Here is a 20,590-nt window from a genome sequence, read left to right as displayed (position 1 = left end):
TGCTCCGCAAAAAGAGAGGCCGCTAGTGAGAGGCTCGCGCACCGCGATGAAGAGTGGCCCCCGCTCACCGCAACTAGAGAAAGCCCTCGCACAGAAACGAAGACCCAACACAGCCAAAAATAAATAAATAAATAATTTTTAAAAAATAAAATAAAAAGGTAAAAAAGACAGTAACAAGTTCTGGTGAGGATTTGAAGAAAATTGGAACCCTTATTCTGCTGGTGGGAATGTAAAATGACGCAGTTGCTTTGGAAGATAGCCTAGCAGTTCTTCAAGAGACAAACATAGAATTATCGTATACCACATCCACTCCTAAGTATATACCTAAAAGAAATGAAAACATGTATATACTATTGAAAGAAGCCAGTCACAAAGGACCACATACTGTAAGATTCAGTTTATGTGAAATATCCAGAATAGGCAAATTCATAGGGACAGAAAGTAGACTGGTGGTTGCCTAAACCTGGGGTGGGAGGATTTGGGGGGAAATGGGGAGTGACTAGTAGTTGGCATGGGGTTTCTTTGGGGATTATGAAATGTTCTAAAATCGATGTGTGATAGTTGTACAACTCTGCGATTATGTTAAAAGCCATTGAATAAAAGCAATAAAACATATATACATATATAAAATACACATGTGTATATATATGTATAATATACACATGTACATATATCAGTACATATACATGCATATATAACATACTGATGCCTGGTCCTTCCCTCTGAAATTTCTGAGTTGATCGGTCTGTGGTGTGGCCTGGGCATTGGACTTTTGGAAAGCTCCCCAGGTATAAAGCACCCAATGTAGAGAGTCTTTGTCACTAGACCTTGTTCCTCAAGAGTGTATTCTGTGCGCCAGCAGCATCAGTAAGACCTGGGAGTTTATGAGGAGGGCAGAATCTCAGACCCCACCCCAGATCTACTGAATCAGAATCTGCATTTTTAATAAGATCCTTGAGTGATTCGAATGGACATTAACGTTGAAGAAGCATTTTCAGTAACGTATTTGAATAGTAAGGCTGGTGAGTGTTATCTTTGAAATTCACTACTTTCCTGTTGAAACACCCTTCTTCTTTCTGCCCAGGGCTTCTCCTTAAGGCTACTCTTTGGGGTTCCTGTACCCTGTTCCAGTGTGTGTGTATGTGGGGGCCTTCCCCATGCACTACCAACCAATTTTCGGATACCAGCAGAGTCTGGAGATGGTGTTAGATTCCAAAGGTTAAGGGTTCAGTAGTGCAAGACTCCGCCCCCCCCCAGCCCCCGACAACACACATACCTGCCCAATTCAGACACCAGTCATAAGCCCAGGTTGTTACTTGGGCTTCTAACCACTGGCTCAGATGTAGATTCCTACAACTCCCTCCATAGACCTCTGACACCAGTCTCAAGCCCAGGTTGTTAACTGTTCTGCTGACTGATTAGCTGTAAATCAGAGGTTCCCACGATCTCCTTGCATTTGACTAATTTGCTAGAGAAGCTTATAGAACTCAGAGAAATAGTTTACTTACTAGATTACTGGCTTATTATAAAAGAATATAACTCAGGAATAGCCAGATGGAAGAGATACATAGGGCAAAGTATGGGAAAGGGCATGGAGCTTCCAAGCCCTACCCAGCTCACCACTCTCCCCAAATCTCCACGTATTTACCAACCAGGAAGCTTTCTGAACCCCATCATTTTGGGTTTTTGTGGAGGCTTCATTACATAGGCACAACTGATTACATCATTGACCATTGGTGATCAATTAAACTTCTAGCCCTTTTCCCCTTCCTGGAATTGAGGGTTGAGACTTGAAAGTTCTAATCCTTTAATCATAGCATCGGTTCCCCTGGCAACCAGCCCCCCATCCTTAGGTGACCTGGGGGCATTCCAAAAGTCATTTCATTAATCTCCAAAATATACAAACAGCTCATGAAGCTCAATATCAAAAAAACAAACAACAATCAAAAAATGGGCAGAAGACCTAAATAGACATTTCTCCCAAGAAGACATACAGATGGCCAAGAGACACATGAAAAGATGCTCAACATCACTAATCATTAGAGAAATGCAAATGAAAACTACAATGAGGTATCACCTCACACCGGTCAGAATGGCCATCATCAAAAAATCTACAAACAATAAATGCTGGAGACGGTGTGGAGAAATGGGAACCTTCCTGCACTGTTGGTGGGGATGTAAATGGATGCAGCCACTATGGAGAACAGTATGGAGGTTCCTTAAAAAACTAAAAATAGAATTACCATATGACCCAGCAATCCCACTACTGGGCATATATCCAGAGAAAACCATAATTCAGAAAGACATATGCACCAATGTTCATTGTAGCACTATTTACAATAGCCAGGACATGGAAGTAAGCTAAATGTCCATCAACAGATGAATGGATAAAGAAGATGTGGCACACATATACAATGGAATATTACTCAGCCATAAAAGGGAATGAAATTGGGTCATTTGTAGAGACATTGATGGACCTAGAGATTGTCATAAAGAGTGAAGTAAGTCAGAAAGAGAAAAACAAATATCATATATTAATGCATATCGGTTAATATCTGAAAAAATTTGTATAGTTGATCTTATTTACAAAGGAGAAATAGAGACACAGACTTAAAGAACAGATATGTGGATACCGGACTTCCCTGGTGGCGCAGTGGTTAAGAATCCACCTGCCAATGCAGGGGACACGGGTTTGAGCCTTGGTCCGGGAAGATCCCACATGCGGAACAACTAAGCCTGTGCGCCACAACTACTGAGCCTGCGCTCTAGAGCCCGCGAGCCACAACTACTGAGCACGCGTGCCGCAACTACTGAAGCCTGTGCGCCTAGAACCCATGCTCCACAACAAGAGAAGTCACCGCAATGAGAAGCCTGTGCACCGCAACAAAGAGTAGCCCCCACTCGCCGCAACTAGAGAAAGCCCGCATGCAGCAACAAAGACCCAACGCAGCCAAAAATAAGTGAATAAAATAAATAAATAATAAAAATAAATTTCTCTTCAAACAAACAAAACGTATGGATACCAAGGGGGAAGGTGGGGGGAATGAATTGAGAGGTTGGGATTGACATATATGACACTGTTGACACTATGTATAAAATAGGTAACTAACGAGAACCTACAGTATAGCACAGGGAACTCAGTGCTCTGTGGTGACCTAAATGAGAAGGAAATCCACAAAAGAGGGGATATATGTATACGTATAGCTGATTCACTTTGCTGTACAGTATAAACTAACACAATATTGTAAAGCAACTATACTCCAATAAAAAATGTTTTAAAAAGTCATTTCATTAACATAACAAAAGACACAATTCTCTCTCTTACGACTTAGGAAATTTCAAGGGTTTTAGAAGCTCTGTGCTAGAAAAAGGATGAAGACCGAGTATGTTTTTCTTAATATAAATCACAATATCACAGCTGCCCTTCCCAAATGGGGATCTTGTAGTTTCTCGTGTTTCTTGTCTATAAAAACATACTTGTCTTATATCCTTTTCTTCGGGGCTCTGTCCTCTGCAGAGCCCTGAAGTGAGAGTGAGCCATCTGGGGGAAGAGCATCCCAGGGAGAGGAAATGCAAATACCAAGAAAGGCCTTAGGACAGGAACAAGTTGGGCATGTTGGAGAAATAGAAGGCTTCCCAGAATAAGGGAGGAATGCGGTAGGAATGAGGTCAGGGCAGTAGCTTGGAGTTGGAACTTGTAGGACCTTGTGAGGCATGGTAGAGAGTTTGAGAGGCAATCTAAGTGAGGTGCATGTTCATTGGAGGGTTTGGGGCAGAAAAATAATATATGACTTTTATTTTAAAGATGTATAAAGAGCACTCTGGCTGCCCTATAGAGTAGAAGCCAAGAGACCCCCGAGAAAGCTCTTGCAGGGGTCTTTGAAAGAGTGATGGTGACTTGAATTGCAGTGGGTGTGGTAGGAAGTGGTTAGACTTGGGACCTGTTTTGGTTGTGGAGTTTGAGGACGAGAGGAATCAGGGATGGTTTTTGTTTTGGCTCCGCAAGTAGGTAATTCGTTTCAGTTCCTGAGATGGGAAACCTGGAGTTGTGGGGAAGGCTGTGTGTTGATATGATGGGGCAAGTGGATTCCAAAGCTCTGCTAAGTCAAGTTTGAGGCTGTGATTAGACAACCAGGTGAAGATGTGTAGTAGGCATGTATTGGATATAGAGGGAAGAGAGAAAGAGATGTCATATCATAGGTGACTCCTAGGTTTCTGGGTTGTACAACAGCGTGGATGGAAATGCCATTCCTAGAGATAGAAGACACAGGACAAGGGTTGGATCTGGGGGAGGGGATCATGAATTCAGCTTTGCATTTGAGTGTGAGGTCCCTGTGAGCCATTCAGGGCCCATCATGCTAAGTACCCAGTTTGATGTGCAGCTTTGCAGCACATGTGGAGAGAGACCTGGCATGGAAGGGTAAATTTGGGATTCATTGATTTATTGGTTGAGATTCGGCCAGGAGAATGGAAATCACTCCTGGTCTTTCAAAACAGGAAGTTTCATTCAGGTGATTGGTTATAAAGGTGATAGAGAACTGAGAAGCCAAATAGGGCAGTGACGTACCTAGATATTAGCAACAACAGGAAGCAGCACTCCCCTGGAAGCTAGGGGACAAGAGGAAGAAAAGGTATTACTAGAATAGGAGTTAGGGCATCTGGTGAGAGCTAGAGGCATTGTGGGAGCTAGAGCCATGGGGAAGGGTCCTGTCCAGGAGGAGCAGGAGATGCAGCCACTGTCAGAGGTCAGTACAGAAAGCAAAGGGGTGGAGGTGGAAATGCCCAGGCTCCTTCCCTCCTTCCACCCTCTAGTTTTTCAGTAATGCCTCCCATTGGCCACGTCTCCCTGGAACCCGGGAAATACATTCTCTGCGTTATGGAGCAGAGCAGGAAGTGGGGAATGGACCTGAGAACACATAGGCAGTGGACCAAATAAATAACTAGTTATATCTAGTTAATGAGGCGACCAAAAAGAAAGTGTGAAAAGAAAAGAGGTTTGATCCCATCCTGAAATTCCAGCATTCAAAAATAGAGTAGAGAGGACTTCCCTGGTGGCACAGTGGTTGAGAGTCCGCCTGCCGATGCAGGGGACACGGGTTCGTGCCCCGGTCCGGGAGGATCCCACGTGCCGCGGAGCAGCCAGGCCCGTGAGCCATGGCCTTTGAGCCTGTGTGTCTGGAGCCTGTGCTCCGCAACGGGAGAGGCCACGACAGTGAGAGGCCCGCATACCAAAATAAATAAATAAAATAAATAAAAATTTTGCATAGAGGAAGTAAAAGAGATTGAGGAGGAATGGCCAGAGAGGAAGAATGAAACTCAGAGAAGTGTGGAATTCTGAAGGCAAGGGAGGAGAAAGTTCCAAGAAAGTAGGGGTGGTTCATTGGGTCTTAGACCACCGAGAGATCAGGAAGAAAGAAAATGTGTATGGGGCTTCCCTGGTGGCGCAGTGGTTGAGACTCCGCCTGCCGATGCAGGAGACACAGGTTCGTGCCCTGGTCCGGGAAGATCCCACATGCCGCAGAGCGGCTGGGCCCGTGAGCCATGGCCGCTAGGCCTGCGCGTCCGGAGCCTGTGCTCCGCAACGGGAGAGGCCACAACAGTGAGAGGCCCGCATACCGCAAAAAAAAAAAAAAAAAAAAAAAAAAAATGTGTATGGATGTAGTGACATGGAGGTGGCTTCTGACTTTAGCACCCACTTCACTGAAACTGTAGGGGAGGAATGGGAATGGGGCTGGTGAAGGAGGTGAGGGCAGACAGCTCTTTCACACACTTGACTGCAGAGAGGAATGAAGAAAGGCATTGTTACAGCCAGCAAGAGGAGTAAGGGAGGGCTATTTTTCTTTGCTGCTTTATTATTGTTTTTCTTTAAGTAGGATATTTTTAGGCATGTTTAACTGCTGGAGAAGAACCCAATATATGGGGAAATATTCAAGACATAGGAAAGAAACTAGATGATCAATAGGGTAAATTTCCTGAAAGTCAGCAGGGAACGGGAACTAGAAGACAGTGGTGTTGGACCTGGAAGGTGGTATCGGCTCCTATGTGTCAAAGGAGAAGAGATGAGAGGAGTGCTGCAGGTGGGGTGGCTTTATGTTTCAGTGCCTGGGGCAGAAGAAGTTTTTGCCGCAGCTGGTAGGTGGTAGATTCATGCTTCCAGCTCCCACAGATGTCTGAGTGTCTACCATGTACCAGCTCCTGTGATGGGTGTTTCCAGAGGATATGAAGAGGAGTAAGACAGGATCCAGACCTTGAAGGGTCCCTGGGCTACTGGAGAGATATGCAAGTTCACAGTCTCCTGCAATGTAGGATGATAATCGCTGCATGATTTCCATGTACAACATGCTTCAATTGTTAACATCTAGCGTTACCTAAGGTGTTGATGGGAATATTGGCAAGAAGGGAGGAAAATCCGAGTCTTCTGGAGAATTGGAGGAGAGGAGGCGGTTGTATAGTTTATAAAATTCTCTTTGGAGGGCTTGATATTCTAATACATCCTCAAGGGAAAATGCCATACTACCAGCCCCACTGCCGTTGAGAATCACACTGTTCTCCTCCTTTTCATGGATTTGTAAGGATTCCTTTTGAAGGGGACAATAATTTGAATCCCAATACTGAGATAGGCTAAAATAAAAATAATTTTAAACTCACTTAAACTGATAAAACATAATACAAGGGATAAGCACATTAAACTACTATCTCAAACAACAAGAACATCAGAATAAATGCATAAGCTGACTATTAACTAAAATTATAGACCAATACAATTTAAGTTAACATTAATGTGATGGGCAATGTTTAGTTCCCACTAAACGACTTTTAACAGTTAGGCTCTGAGTTTGGTGTGGTAATTCAGTGATCTTGCCACTTTTCTGTGTTGGAATCACTAAAAATCTTGATTTGTACAGCTTTCACTTGGCCCAGATACTTCCATTGTTTTTTCATCAGCCTGTGACAAAGCATTCCAGCTTGGCAAAACAGGACTGCCCCACCAGCGCAAGTGTGAGCGTTGACATTGAGTGGAAATGGGTCTTCTCTGCTTTTATTAATACCATTAAATAAACATAAAATGGGGGGAAAAAACCTAGCCATGGAGGACTTGGGAGCTCCCAAGAATGCACCTTTGCACCCAGTTTGAAAAGTACTGTGCTAGCTGGTCATCGAGGTGCTGTGAGAGCAGACAGTCTGGGCGTTGCATCAGACTGGGGTCCAAGGCAAGGGAGGCGTTCTCGAATAGGAGAAGCTTAAGGATGAGAAATGGAAAACTAAGGTCTCTTTTTAACATCAGTATGGTTTATTGTTTGATTTGAGGCTTCTTTATAGTCATCTGGTACCAGGTTTTCCTATCAGTCCTCTGATGTCCTGTGTAGTTGGCAAAGGGCTATGAAGGTGACCCCCACCACTAGGAATACCGTATTTGTGAAAAGTCAAGGTTTCTGAAAGGGGTTTTGTAAGAAAAAAGTTTTAGGATCATGCTGTACCAGGAAACAACTTACTGCTTAGCTATGGGTCGTTGATTTATTTGAATTTTTTTGAACCCATTATGTGTTTCCAAGCCAGGATACTTTGGGTGTGTTAAAAGGCTTTTTGAATTGGAAGGCATACCATCTTGAGTTGTACTAATAATTTAGCTCAGCGGCATCCAACAAAGAAGGCATTATTCTTGGATCATGTACACACATCATAGTCTGAACTGGAGTAAACAGAATATTGGCTTCAATAAGAGATGTTATTTAAAACACACTTGAGACATTGTGATGTAATTGTTTACCAAGGCCGAGCAGTGTTAGTCTGCATTTTATTAAATATCCATTTTAGTGTACAGCATTGTACTAGGAATGATAAAAAGCAAAACAGACACTTACTCAAGGCCTGTCTAGATTTTGGCCTCAAGTACTTCCCCCTCATCACCTTCTTTCCCACCCATGGCTGAGCTAGGGATGAGAAACCCTAGGTCACCAACCCAGCTTCAAGCCACGTGGGCTGCCAATTTTTATTTGACCTCAGAACCCCAGCACCAGCATCTAGAAGTGTCCACGATCCTGGGGCTCAATTTAAACTTTCAGTTAATGGCACTCGTTACCTCTCTTCTCCCAACAATGCCTCTTGTCCTCTTACCTCCCCTCCCCACCCTCTTGGGGTCACATCTCTTTGGGGGCTTTCATCTCTGCATGCCTGCCTGAAGTTCAGAGACTTCTATTCCCTCCTCTTCTTCTTTACATTTGCATTCCTCTTGCACTTTTCAGAGTATTTTCATGTATTTATCCTCATGGAGGACTCTCCATTTCCCTGAGAGTAGGCTAGGCAGGTGGTATTGTCCCATCTTATAACTGTGAGTGCTGAAGCGAGAGAGGTTAATGACTTGCCCAAGATGCAGAGGAGACTTTTAGAGCTTGTACTTCAGTCTTGATCATTAGAATCCAGTTCCATCAACTATTCATTATAATGCTTTTTTTTTCTTAGAAAAAACCTTTAAGAAAGCTATAATCTAGTAACAGAGAATGAGCAGTTGTGTAGTGAATATATTGATGTATGTGTGTGTGTGTGTGTGTGTGTGTGTATAATTCTTGTGGTGGATACATAGGAGCTTTGTCTGAATGTTGTAGCCCTTTTTGCCTTGTCCACCTAATAGATGAGACTACCTAATGAAGAATGCCCTTTGGTCAACTGGAAAATAACATCCCTGAAAGGGGCCTAGAAGAAACCCCTTTCTGGGAAGACTCCACTGAGCCTAATTCATAGGCTCTCAGGGTTGGAAGAGACATGTCATCTGGTTCACCAGGTGTTTGACGGTTAAATCCTTGGTTGGATCCCATCTGAATCCTTGAGGGCTGTGGAATGATTTTGAGGAACAATCATTATTATACATGACCCTTAATGACCTAAAGATGTTTCTATGTTCTATCAAACTAAATGGAATATTGGTGATTTAAAAGAAAAAATTGTTTCATTATTTTTTGGGTCATCGGAGCAGGAATAAAGACGCAGGAAGGGGAAGCTGGGATGAAGTGAGAGACTAGCATTGACATATATATATATGCTACCAAATGGATGGCTAGTGAGAAGCAGCCGCATAGCACAGGGAGATCAGCTCGGTACTTTGTGACCACCTAGAGGGGTGGGATAGGGAGGGTGGGAGGGAGGGAGATGCAAGGGGGAGGGGTTATGGGGATATATGTATACATATAGCTGATTCCCTTTGTTGTACAGCAGAAATTAACACAACATTGTAAAGCATTTATACTCCAATAAAGATGTGAAAAATAAAAGATTTTTGAAAAGTTCAATTTTTGAAACATTTCCCTTAGAATTTGTTAGCTGTTATGAAAATTGCATAGTTAGACATTTGTTTAATGCTGTTGTTTAATGGAATGTGATTTTTTATTAATGTGACTACATGATGATAGTTTTATTTTTTCTCTTTCTGTGTTTCTCTCTTTATTTACAAGCTAGATGCCATTTCTTCCAGAATTGTTAACCATTGTACGTAGGTTTAGTTTGTGTAACGTGCACAGGGGTTCGTGTGAATGTTTATGGTTCTTTTGTGCTTTAGCCAGAGGTACTAAAGAACAGAGGGAGGGTTTGAGATTAAATTTTTGTGGAAGCTAATAGAAGACATATAATGAACCTAAGTTACTTAAAAATTCAGTAAGAGGCAGTAACTTGGGCTGGTTGTTTTCTCTCTTTGCCTTTGAATAGAAATGCATGCCTGTAGTGAGGGAGTGTCAAGTGCCTGTGCTGTAGCATCACTTAGCAACATGCACTTACAGATCTCTATTTTGAACCAGTGTTTCTCAGAATTTAAAAAAAGGGCTTCCCTGGTGGCGCAGTGGTTGAGAGTCCGCCTGCCGATGCAGGGGACACGGGTTCGTGCCCCGGTCCGGGAGGATCCCACGTGCCGCGGAGCGGCTGGGCCCGTGAGCCATGGCCGCTGAGCCTGCGCGTCCGGAGCCTGTGCTCCGCAACGGGAAAGGCCATAACAGTGAGAGGCCCGCGAACCGCAAAAAAAAAAAAAAGGTCATATTCTTAGACCCTGTAGTCAGTGTATACACCTCTAACTTCTGTCCTAAAAGCACAAGTTAGATAATATTGTGGTGCGGAGACTCTTTGTGGGAAGCTTCAAAGTTCACTGGGTTTATGTATCCTGGTTGCAGTGTATCTAAGAGCATACATTAGCAAACAGAACATACATTATAAACTCTTGGGAAAACTTAGATTTCAGCTTTACAAATTTGCAGTATAAGTTGAGATGAATTTTTTTGCCTATAAAGACTCACATAGTTTCTTTAGTTCCTATTTAACTCTAAGCCTTTTCTATAGATGCAAATAAATAGTTCTACAGAGAGGCTTGAATAGAGGTGTGTGTGATGTTCTCATAAATATCTGCTCTGCTTATGGAGCTTCTCTACCCCAAGTGGTTTAACGGGTTTCCTGAAGGGAGTGGAGAAAGAATAATCGTAGAAGGCTAAAGGATTAACATTTCTCCACAAAGTTTGTGGAAGTCTGAGACCAGGTGAAATGCAGTAGAAATATGACTAAATATTCTGCATTTTGCACACTTCCGAAGGGCTTCCATGTACAAAATTTTAGCTTTGTGTTTGTGCGTATGAGTGTTTTAAACCCCGTGAAGTAGCCATAACAGGTATTATTGTCCCTATTTCAAAAATTAAGGGAGGCAAGTCAGGTCATGGTTTAGGTAATGTTCCCATTGTCACCTGATAGAGTGGCACTGAGGCTAGAGCCCAGATATTGGGATTTGATGCTTATTATACTGTTCACTTTGTTTTTCTCAGATATATCTTCCTTTTGAGCCTAGAGACCATACATTTTCACTCTTTCTACATCAGTTTCAAGTGGCAGCCGGGAGAGATCACGGCAGGAACGCTGTAATCTGTGTGGCAGTTGGAAGGCCGAGAGGTCCTCAGGAGCAGAGCTGAGCGGACAAGGCTTCACATCATTTACTCATTTATTTGTCCCTTAGTGTGACACTGTTTTTCTTGAGCCACTTCTGCAGTTCCTCTCGAGTTTTGCCTGTACATTGAAGTTCTTCCCCACATTTCCTTGCTACTGCTTTCTTATCATTCTTCCTTGTACTGGAGACCTTGTCTGGCATAGTAACTCCTAGAGCAAGTGATTGTTCACTCTTCTCTTGAGCAAAAAAGTGAGAGTTAAAATATTATATCTATACGTGGTCAATTGTAGGGGAAGAGTGACTTAAGAGGACTCTGTCCTCAGATATTGTGTATTCTCCAGTTCATACTAAATCATCTTTTATTTCCCAATTCATACTAAATCTTAAGCATTTTCCCATGTCTTTAAACATCATTTGAAAATATTTTTCTTGATTCTTCAGCATTCTATTGCATGAATTTAGCATAATTTATTGATGCATTTTTCTATTTTGGATATTTAGGTTATTTTCTAGTATTTTTCTGTGATAAAAAACCGACTCCTTGGAAAAGGGAATTTTTAAGTACTTACAGAGTTAAAAATATGGTTTAAATGGTTGGCCTTAGTCATTAATTCATTCGTACATTGTAACAGTAACTTCAATCAGATAAATACACGATTGTTTTTCTGAAATAATACAATTGTGATAGTTTTATTTTCAGACAAGGAAAATGCATAAAGATGGTCAATGAAAGGAAAAGGTTGCACAATTATGTCATTAGGATTTATTTACTAGTTAAGCTTTTATAAAAGGTACGACAGCAGTATTTTTAATGTAGCAGGTTGATACATAAATGTATAGAGTTGTAAAAATTGGAACCAAATTATGACTAATCATTACTTTGTAAGAGTCATTAATTTATTGATGCTACGTATTTTGGGGGGTGTCCTCCTCAAACATTTGAGCGTGACTGTTTTTCATCATGCATATAGAAAAGAGCTCACCAATTATAAGCAAATTCGTAGAAATTGAGGAACCAGCTTTTGAATTTCTTAAGAGTTTGATCTCCCGGAACTATGCCTTTTAATTCCCTGGGGCCTGTGGGGATGGGTTGGAAGGGAGGGGTCAGAGGTCTTCATAATGCTCTCAGTTCCTTTTCTATCTGACTCACTTCTCCACCCAGTGCCCAATATCCACATGCAACAGGCAATGAGTAGACCAAGTTTGTCTACGGTGTTCTACTTCTTCTCTGGATTTCTTATTTCCTATCCAATTTTTTCTCTCCCCGGGTTCTCCTCAAACTTCCTCATCATAGCATCTACCAAGGCCTATAGTTCTGGGAAGGTCTCATTCTCCCAATTGTCTTTGACACTTCTTCTTCCAGGTGCATTTGCTATGGAGAGTATTCATAGGTGAGCCAGTGCCTTAATCTTATTTTGATTCTGTTTGGCAAGCTCAACACAAGGGTCACAGAGTTCTACTTTCCGGCAGATTTTGAGAGAGAGGACCACTGGGTAAAAATGGAACCGGGAAGTCATGTAAGTTTAAAAAAGAAAAAAAAAAAGTACAAAGAAGGTTTTTGCCATTAGTGCGAAAGAACGTTTCTCCTTTTCCCAATCTATGGTGGATAAAATGTGTGAGCATACAGGCATTGACTTGTTGCCTTGGATAAACTCAGTATTCTTAGGATGAAGTCATACATAATTAATTACCCATCTCTGCATTCTTTCCAGAGTGATGGCTCTTAGTATTCACACTCATGATAACGTATGTTTCCTGAGTACAAGAGCCCCAGGTCTGCCAATTAAGGAAGAAGAGGCAGTGGCGGTTATATAACCTTGGTGCTTCTGTAATGTGGTGGGTAATTATCTGTCTTTTTTCTTCTTAACTCCTAGTGTCTGAAACAGTACATGCAGCTGGCAATCCGAGAAGGATGTGGGTCTCCCATCACTTGCCCTGACATGGTGTGCCTCAACCACGGGACCCTACAGGAAGCTGAGGTATGGATGACTGCACTGATTTTTCCCTCCTTCCTGTTGACATGATTTCCTAGGATCTTGCCTCTTTATGTACTTCTCTGCCAGGGAGTCTAGAAACAAAATACAGAGGTTAACTTTTTAAAGGAGTACTTTATTGCTACATACCTCAGATTCTTTATAGAAACTGTTAAAGCTGTTACTTACTTTGGTTCTATTTCTAAATGCCCTCTGAGTGTTAAAGAAGCTCTAGAATAGGCTAAAGGTGCTAGAAATTTACCAATGTGAGGTTTGGAGGCTGAATAGTCAGTGGCCTTATCTGAATAGTCAGATAAACAGGTGACAGATTAGCCACGGTTATAGATAATATAAATTACTGTGATTCTGCATAGGTAGCCTGAGTTGAACCATTTCCAAAGAGCAGAGAAAGGCCTTTCGTTCAATATTTATCAGGCATAGAACTGTCTTTTTTGAGTGCGTTCTTCTCCCACTGTATTAAGACTGTGATGTATCTCTTCCCTTTGTTTCTTCAATCCCTGACTAGTAACTTGCCCTTAAATCTGCTTTTAACCTTCAGGCCCTGCTCACTTTAAATCTTGTCTGTGTTCATGTAGTTGCTTTCTTAGCCAGTATACCATGAAATCCTTTCAACAGACTTATAAAACTGAAGCCCAGAGTGTCTAAGTAATTTGCCCAAGAGTGCATATCTGAAAAGCAGAAGAGCTAGAATTCCAATCCAGTTCTTTCTGACAAATTACATGGCTTTAAGAGTAGAACTAGGTAGATAAATAGAATGCATGATAAAGGACTTGATAATTGAAAGCCCAATACAGTGCATATATGTGTGTAGATATATAGGTGTGTGGATATGTATGTATGTGGATATGTGTGTGTGTATGAATATGTGTATGTAAACACGATACATACACACACATATGCTTTGTATACAAATATATATGCTTTACATATATATCCTTTGCTTTGTAAGCAAAGCAGTCAAAAAGATGTTATAGACCATTTTTAACCAATCTGCATCTGGACGCCCTGTGTTTAGCTTATGAAATATCGGGTAAGTGGTACAATTGAGCTTGAAGTGTTTTGGGGAAAAGAATAAAAGGAATACATAATGGTTTAGAAGTTGTTCATTTTAGGAAAATCATGAAATAAATTGAATTTTTTAAATAAAAAGGCAATATTGAATATGTACATCCTGTGGTGAGAAATGTTTACTTTTGTGTGAGTAATGGGTAGAGGAAATTAAAATGGTGAAAAATTAGGTTATCTACCAAGAATACTATTGATCTATGCAACTTGGAAGTGACTTTTAAAATGAGACTCAGATTTGCAGAAGCATCTTTCTATACATAAGCCTTCCAGGGAATATGCTTCCTTTTTTTTTTACTGAGTGTACAATGTGCCAGGCCCTGTTCCGGGCCGGGACAGAGAGGTGAATAAGACAGTCCCAGTGATGTCCTCCTGGAGCTTCTGATCTAGCAGGGAGACATTATACTGATAAAGAGCCAGATAATTATAAGAGCAAAAAGTGTGAGATGGAACAGGCAGCAAGAGCCGTGTCTGCCATGGAATCTTATTTATTTAATTCATGTATGCAAAATCTATTAAACATAAATGAAGTGATGTTTCTAAACAAGCCTTTGAAATTAATCCCAGTCTCTCTTCTAGATAAGCCTACAGGTATCTATTTACATCTAACTAAAATTAAAATTAGAGATTCATTCCTTTGTTTGCACTGATCACATTTTAGGTACTCAGTAGCTACATGTGTCTAGTGGCTACCAGGTTAGACAGCACAGAGCAGAACATTTCCATCTTTGCAGAAAGCTCATTACGTAGTGGCGTTCTAGACTTTGAATGAATGGTAACCATTAGCCATTGACACTTTGGATATCAAGTGTTAGGGCTAATGTTGTACAGATGAATGAAGACAGGCCATGGTTTGTGTGAGAGATCTCTAGAACAGAGTCTAACTTTTCTGGTTTTCTTAGTATAGACATTCCCTGGTCATCTTCCCCCGTAGTTCTCTTCTCCTTCTTAATCCTTACTTTTCTCTCTGTTCACGTGCTCATTCACACTTCCCTAGTGTTGATTCCATTTACCCAGCTTTACTCCAAAAACAATTTTACTTTTAGGCCGCATTAAAAGCAACTAAATCCATAATGGCTCTTAAAAATGACAAAAGGATATTTGAAAAACAGAACGAAAACATACTCCAAACTAAACAATGGTACTTCTTACATTCTCCAAAGTCTGTTTCCCATTAGGTAAGTAAGAGACACTCCAGGACATTAAAGGACCATTTCTGTACTCATAGGCCTGGCTAAGAGCCTGACTGAAGATGGGCGTGAATTACAGTAATCAAATGTTCTTAATTAACTTGCCACTATTTTTTTTTTCAGAGTAAAAAAAATGTGGTGGTGGTGGTGATTGTCTCATTTTTGAACTGAGAAATGAGCAGGTTATAATGGAGCTATTGGTGGCTTCGATAGTTTATATGGGACTATTCCTTGCAGAGCAGATACCTTACATACATGAGCTTGGGCTGTACCATCTCCCTTTCTGATTTGACATCAAGCTTTTCTCGTATACAGTTATTATTATTATATCACAGAACTCTTAATCTAGATATTATGGAGTATATCACAATGGGGCTTATCTACAGTGTGCCTGACTGGATTCTGTCTCTGTGACTGCTTCTTCCATCATTTAAAAAAGTATTTATTTTTATAGGTCACACATAAATATGCTTTGCTTGTTAAGAATAATTCTGGTTAAGGCTGAGGTTCCCTTTGTGCTGCAGCTATTTATAGTACAATATATGGTTCTTCACCGTTCATTGTCTTACAAAATGCATGTAAGTAGAAAGTTTTTCATCTTCAAAGGACACCAGGAATTTAAGCTCTTTCCTCTGAATGCTTTCCTATGTAGGTCTAGCTCACAAAGTTGACTGTGCTTCACATGTGTGTCTCCTGCAAGCTGTAATGCTTCCAAATTGGCTCAGTTGTGGTTCTGCCACTTCACTTCTATTTATCAGGAGTAGCTTCATCCTCAAAGCTTTCAGTGCCCAACCCAAATACTGTTTAGGTAAGAAACAGCAGAAAAGGCAGCTTCCCTTCAATGTCATGGAAGCTGGCGGGAGTCAGTGACTGGAGGACTTGTGTCCTAGAGGCGCAGTTACTGGGCCCCGGGGGAAAAGGAAAACCTTTCTTGCGTCATCTGGTGCTTTCAGCTGCTGCTCAGCAGTGTTTCAAATGCACTTGATCCAGGAATCTTGTCCAACATGGAATTATGAAAGGCAGGACACAGATGGTTGGTTCTGATAGCATTTCTTCAGGCAAGGCCTTTGCTTGAAGTTAGCAGCCCTGTTAAAAAGGTGATGACTCATTTAAGCAGTGTCCTTACTGTGTTAGGGAAGTAACCTACCACCACAGGGAGAACCTGACCCATTTGTCTGGGCCATGTCAAATTTGAGCGGCGAGGGACTTCCCTGGTGGCACAGTGGTTAAGAATCCGCCTGCCAGTGCAGGCGACACGAGTTCAGTCCCTGGTCCGGCAAGATCCCACATGTCGCGGAGCAACTAAGCCTGTGCGCCACAACTACTGAGCCTGCGCTCTAGAGCCCGAGAGCTACAACTACTGAGCCCACGTGCCACAACTACTGAAGCCCGTGCTCCCTAGAGCCCGTGCGCTGCAACGAAGAGTAGCTCCCACTTGCTGCAACTAGAGAAAACCCGCACGCAGCAACAAAGACCCAACGCAGCCAAAAATAAATTTTAAAAATACATATTAAAAAAAAAAAATTTTAAGTGGAGCACATACCTACCATTACACGGCCTGAGAAGTTGAACTTCTACCCCTTGCCAGCTGGCAGTGGATGGCAGGGAACAGCTTCTCACCCACCAATCCTCCTTCCAAGTCCCGGGGCACTGACACGACCTGCCTTTACTGCTGGTGCCACAGTGCATACCCAGAAGAAGAGTGGGTGCAGCTGTTCTTGTCAAGAACAGGGGCTCCAGAATTGGTATCGGAAGGGATTTAGGGTGGGGCACTCTGGAAGGACTGGGATGGGGGGATGGAGGAGTGGAGTGCCAAGAAATTTGAAGTTATATTTGCAAAATAACACAGTTTTTACTCATATCACGTGTTTGTTTAGGGTGGCTTAGGTAAAGGCTGCTGGAATTATAAGAGATCCAGTTGTTCCCCCCCAAATCACCCTTTAGCACTGTCTTCACTTGCCATCTTTTCATTTAACTCTTTTTTCCCCCCATTATCTGAGTATGAAGCTGGGGCAGAGGAAAAATGAGGGTGCCCAGGCAAGTGGCCATATCAATGTTCCTGTAGTTTAAGGACCTGAGTGGGAAGGGTCTGAGCATGTCTATAAACAACTTTGGCTGTGATCCCTGTTGTCTGGAGAAGGATAAAACTGTGGGGTGGCACAGGATAAAGGAATCTGCCATGCTGGAGTTAATAGACGTTTTTGAGATTCCAAGGCCCTGGAATTCCAGGTCTCCTCCATCTTTTGCTTCCCCAATGAGCCATACCTTCCGGCTCTCAGACAACAATGCCCTCTTGTTTTTTCAGCTAGGATTTGATAGCTAGCGTGAGCTTGGTTTATTACAGTCAGATGAATGGGTGGATGGGCCAGTTTTTATTTTCTGGGTTGTGATAGGAAACTAAGAAGTTTCTGTGTTAATGTGATAGGGCACTTATCCGTAAGGCCAGTACTATGTCTCTTACCAGTATTTTTTGCAAGTCGCAGCCCTTCAAAATTGCCAACACCTTGACATGCTGTAATGATCAATTTCTGTGGTCAGTTTCATCTCCAGATCTACTGATCTTTTGTATTCTATGTTCAGCCTGTTCCTTTAATTTTTAAGAGCAACCATAGCAGAAGTGTGACTTAAAGGGTCAAAGCTAAGTAAAGTCCGGCCTATTTTTCCCCTCTTCTGTCCTGGCTTTCCAGACCTTGATGGGTAGTACATACATGAAAGCCAATCCCTAGCTTTTGTGTTTTAACCATTTTATTTTTCTAACTAAAAGACAGCATATATTGTATTTATCAATATAATGAAAACACACTGTACTCTTAGCACTAATGCTTCTCTGGCAAGCAGGCTTCCCTGTCTGCTCTTTCTTTTCCTTTGGTTTTTGTAGGGTTAGTGTCAATGTAGGTGGTGATGTCTGCTCAAATATTATGGTCATAGTTAGTAATGGTCCATAGGGGTGTGCCTTTTTGTTTCTTCTCATTTGTGGATTTTTTTTTTCTTTTTTTTTTCTTTTTGCGGTACGCGGGCCTCTCACTGCTGTGGCTTCTCCCGTTGCGGAGCACAGGCTCCGGACGCGCAGGCTCAGCGGCCATGGCTCACGGGCCCAGCCGCTCCGCGGCACGTGGGATCTTCCCGGACTGGGGCACGAACCCGTGTCCCCTGCATCGGCAGGCGGACTCTCAACCACCGCGCCACCAGGGAAGCCCTCATTTGTGGATTTTAGCTATATACAATTAACTGTTATATATAATACTTCCAGCACCCCACATATACATATATCCTGGATTCCCTGCCTGTGCTCTGCTGTAGGTGGAGGGGGGTGAAAAAGTGAAGACTTTCATCAGCGGAGGAACTGGGTATTGAATAAATACCCCCAGGTTCATTTTTAATAACAACAACAAAAAAGACAGTGATTGCAGGTAATTAGTAGCCTTTTGTTGTTATTATTCTGATATTGTTTTTGTTAAAATGAAACTGAATTTGCCTTCTCTTTGAATGAAAAATTTTTTTCTTTTTGGAAAGTTTCAATAGTGATGAGGAGAAAATGTGGTCTTTGGATAGGAGGACAGGAAAATTTTTGTTTAACGGGTAGATTAGTACAAATTTCAAAGGAGAAATAACGAAAAATCACTTTAAATCAAGTTCAGGATTGGGGTGGTGTTCTCTCAGTAGTTGAGAAAATACTTAGAAATTTTTGCTTCTGTCGTTTGAAAATGAGTCTGGTTAGTAATGGATTAGAACTCACTGAATAAAATAAGCCTTGGGCCTGCGCGTCCGGAGCCTGTGCGTCCGGAGCCTGTGCTCTGCAACAGGAGAGGCCACAACAGTGAGAGGCCCGCGTACCGCAAAAAATAATAATAATAAGTCTTGTTAGTCTGTATCGACCTAAATAAATAAATGAATAAACAAATACATGAAGGATAAGGGACAACTCTTACTTAGAATTCTAATTAATAAATGTGGACATGAATGATGGAAATAGAAAATCATTATTAAGCAAGTAACAGTGATAATTATTATAGGCAAGAATTATTGATAGATACAAAAATTAGTGGGAAAACATATGATGAAAAACAGTGTATTTGCAGAATCTCAAAATATCTCACTACAAGATACTTGCTGGTTACAAAGGGTAGAGAAATCTGGCAGATATCACCTTAATCAAGTTAAAAAGTTAACATCGACAGTAACGAGACACGTTGTCCTCTTGTATCTCCTGATGACGCAACATCACTTCTGTGATATTCTTGCTAAAAATGCACAACCTCAGCCTAATCATGAGAAGGCATCAGACAGACCCACATTGGAGAACATTGTACAAAATAAGTGGCCTGGACTCTTCAAGCATGTCAAGGTCATAAGAGCCAAAAACAGACTAAGGAACTTCCATAGACTGGAGAAGGCTAAGGAGACGTGACAACTAAATGCAAGGTGGTATCCTGAATTGGATCTTGGACTGAAAAAAGAAAAAAAAAGACATTAGTGGGACAATTTGTGAAGTTTGAATATGGACTACAGATTAATTATTTTGTATCAATGTAAATTTTATATTTTAATAATTAACTATGGTTATATAAGGTGTTCCCATTAGAAGTTGGGGAAATGGCGTTTAGGAACTTTATACATTTTTTTGCAACTTTTTGTTAAGTCTAAAATTATTTCAAAATAAAAAGGTTTAAAAGGAATGTCTTGGTGTGGTTTTGAATGATTTGGAACTTGTTTGTTGATGGGAAGAGGAAAATTGAATACACACAAGACACCTCATTATATATAATCTCTTTTATTATTCTTAGTATTTTCAGTTTTGCAACCAATCTTAGTGTACATATTGCCTTCTGAGTAACTTAACTTTCTTGAAGGCAGCTTTGGTACTCCTTCCTCTTTTGTATCCAAGCTTCCAGCCAATGCTTTGCCCGTAATAGACTGTCAATGAGTATATGGAAAAGAAGTCCAGGAGGTAGGGGCTGGAGAATAGACTGGTGTGTTTTGTGTTAACTTTATTCCAAAAGGATCAAACAGTGAGTGTGATGGAACTAACTTTTTGTGTGAGTGAGAAGTGATGGAACTAACTTTTTGTGATCACACATTTCAATAGAAAAATTGATATACCATATTAAGACCTAATTCCATACAAACCTTTGAGCTATAAAATAATAAATAGGAGATACAAGGTAGAGTAAGAGATAGAAAAGTTAGAGACCTCTGACTTCCCTGTTGGCAGTAATGTGTCCTTGGATGAAATTTATCTTTCTAATTTAAAATTAACTTCCATCACTATTGTTGACTTTTTACTGCATTAATTTCTGTCATTTTTCTCATTAGAATTTCATCTGTGTCTAAAATATCTCCTGTTTGCTTTGTCTTCCATCAACTCTGTTGGACTTAGCTGTTACATAAATTGCTTGTCATTGAAAAAAATAATAATTTTTAGGGGTTGCCTT

At 41.3% G+C, this 20,590-nt stretch overlaps 1 protein-coding gene across 9 annotated transcripts in view; it reads left to right on the top strand.

Moving 5' to 3' along the window:
- Positions 1-20,590, top strand: part of RNF144B (ring finger protein 144B) — a 176,169-nt gene that overhangs the window by 123,427 nt on the left and 32,152 nt on the right. For all 9 annotated transcript variants that reach the window (XR_010835152.1, XR_010835151.1, XR_010835150.1 and 6 more), the window contains one exon: positions 12,784-12,888. Coding sequence is in view for 6 of the 9 variants with exons in the window: in XM_067006699.1 (XP_066862800.1) it covers positions 12,784-12,888 (105 nt within the window). In the remaining 3 variants the exon portion in view is untranslated. The remainder of the gene's footprint in view (positions 1-12,783; positions 12,889-20,590) is intronic.

The sequence above is a fragment of the Kogia breviceps genome, chromosome 10 (assembly GCF_026419965.1).
Source record: "Kogia breviceps isolate mKogBre1 chromosome 10, mKogBre1 haplotype 1, whole genome shotgun sequence".
Classification (NCBI taxonomy): domain Eukaryota; kingdom Metazoa; phylum Chordata; class Mammalia; order Artiodactyla; family Physeteridae; genus Kogia; species Kogia breviceps.
Note: the sequence above shows the minus strand (reverse complement) of the source record. Positions and strands in the feature narration are given on the sequence as shown.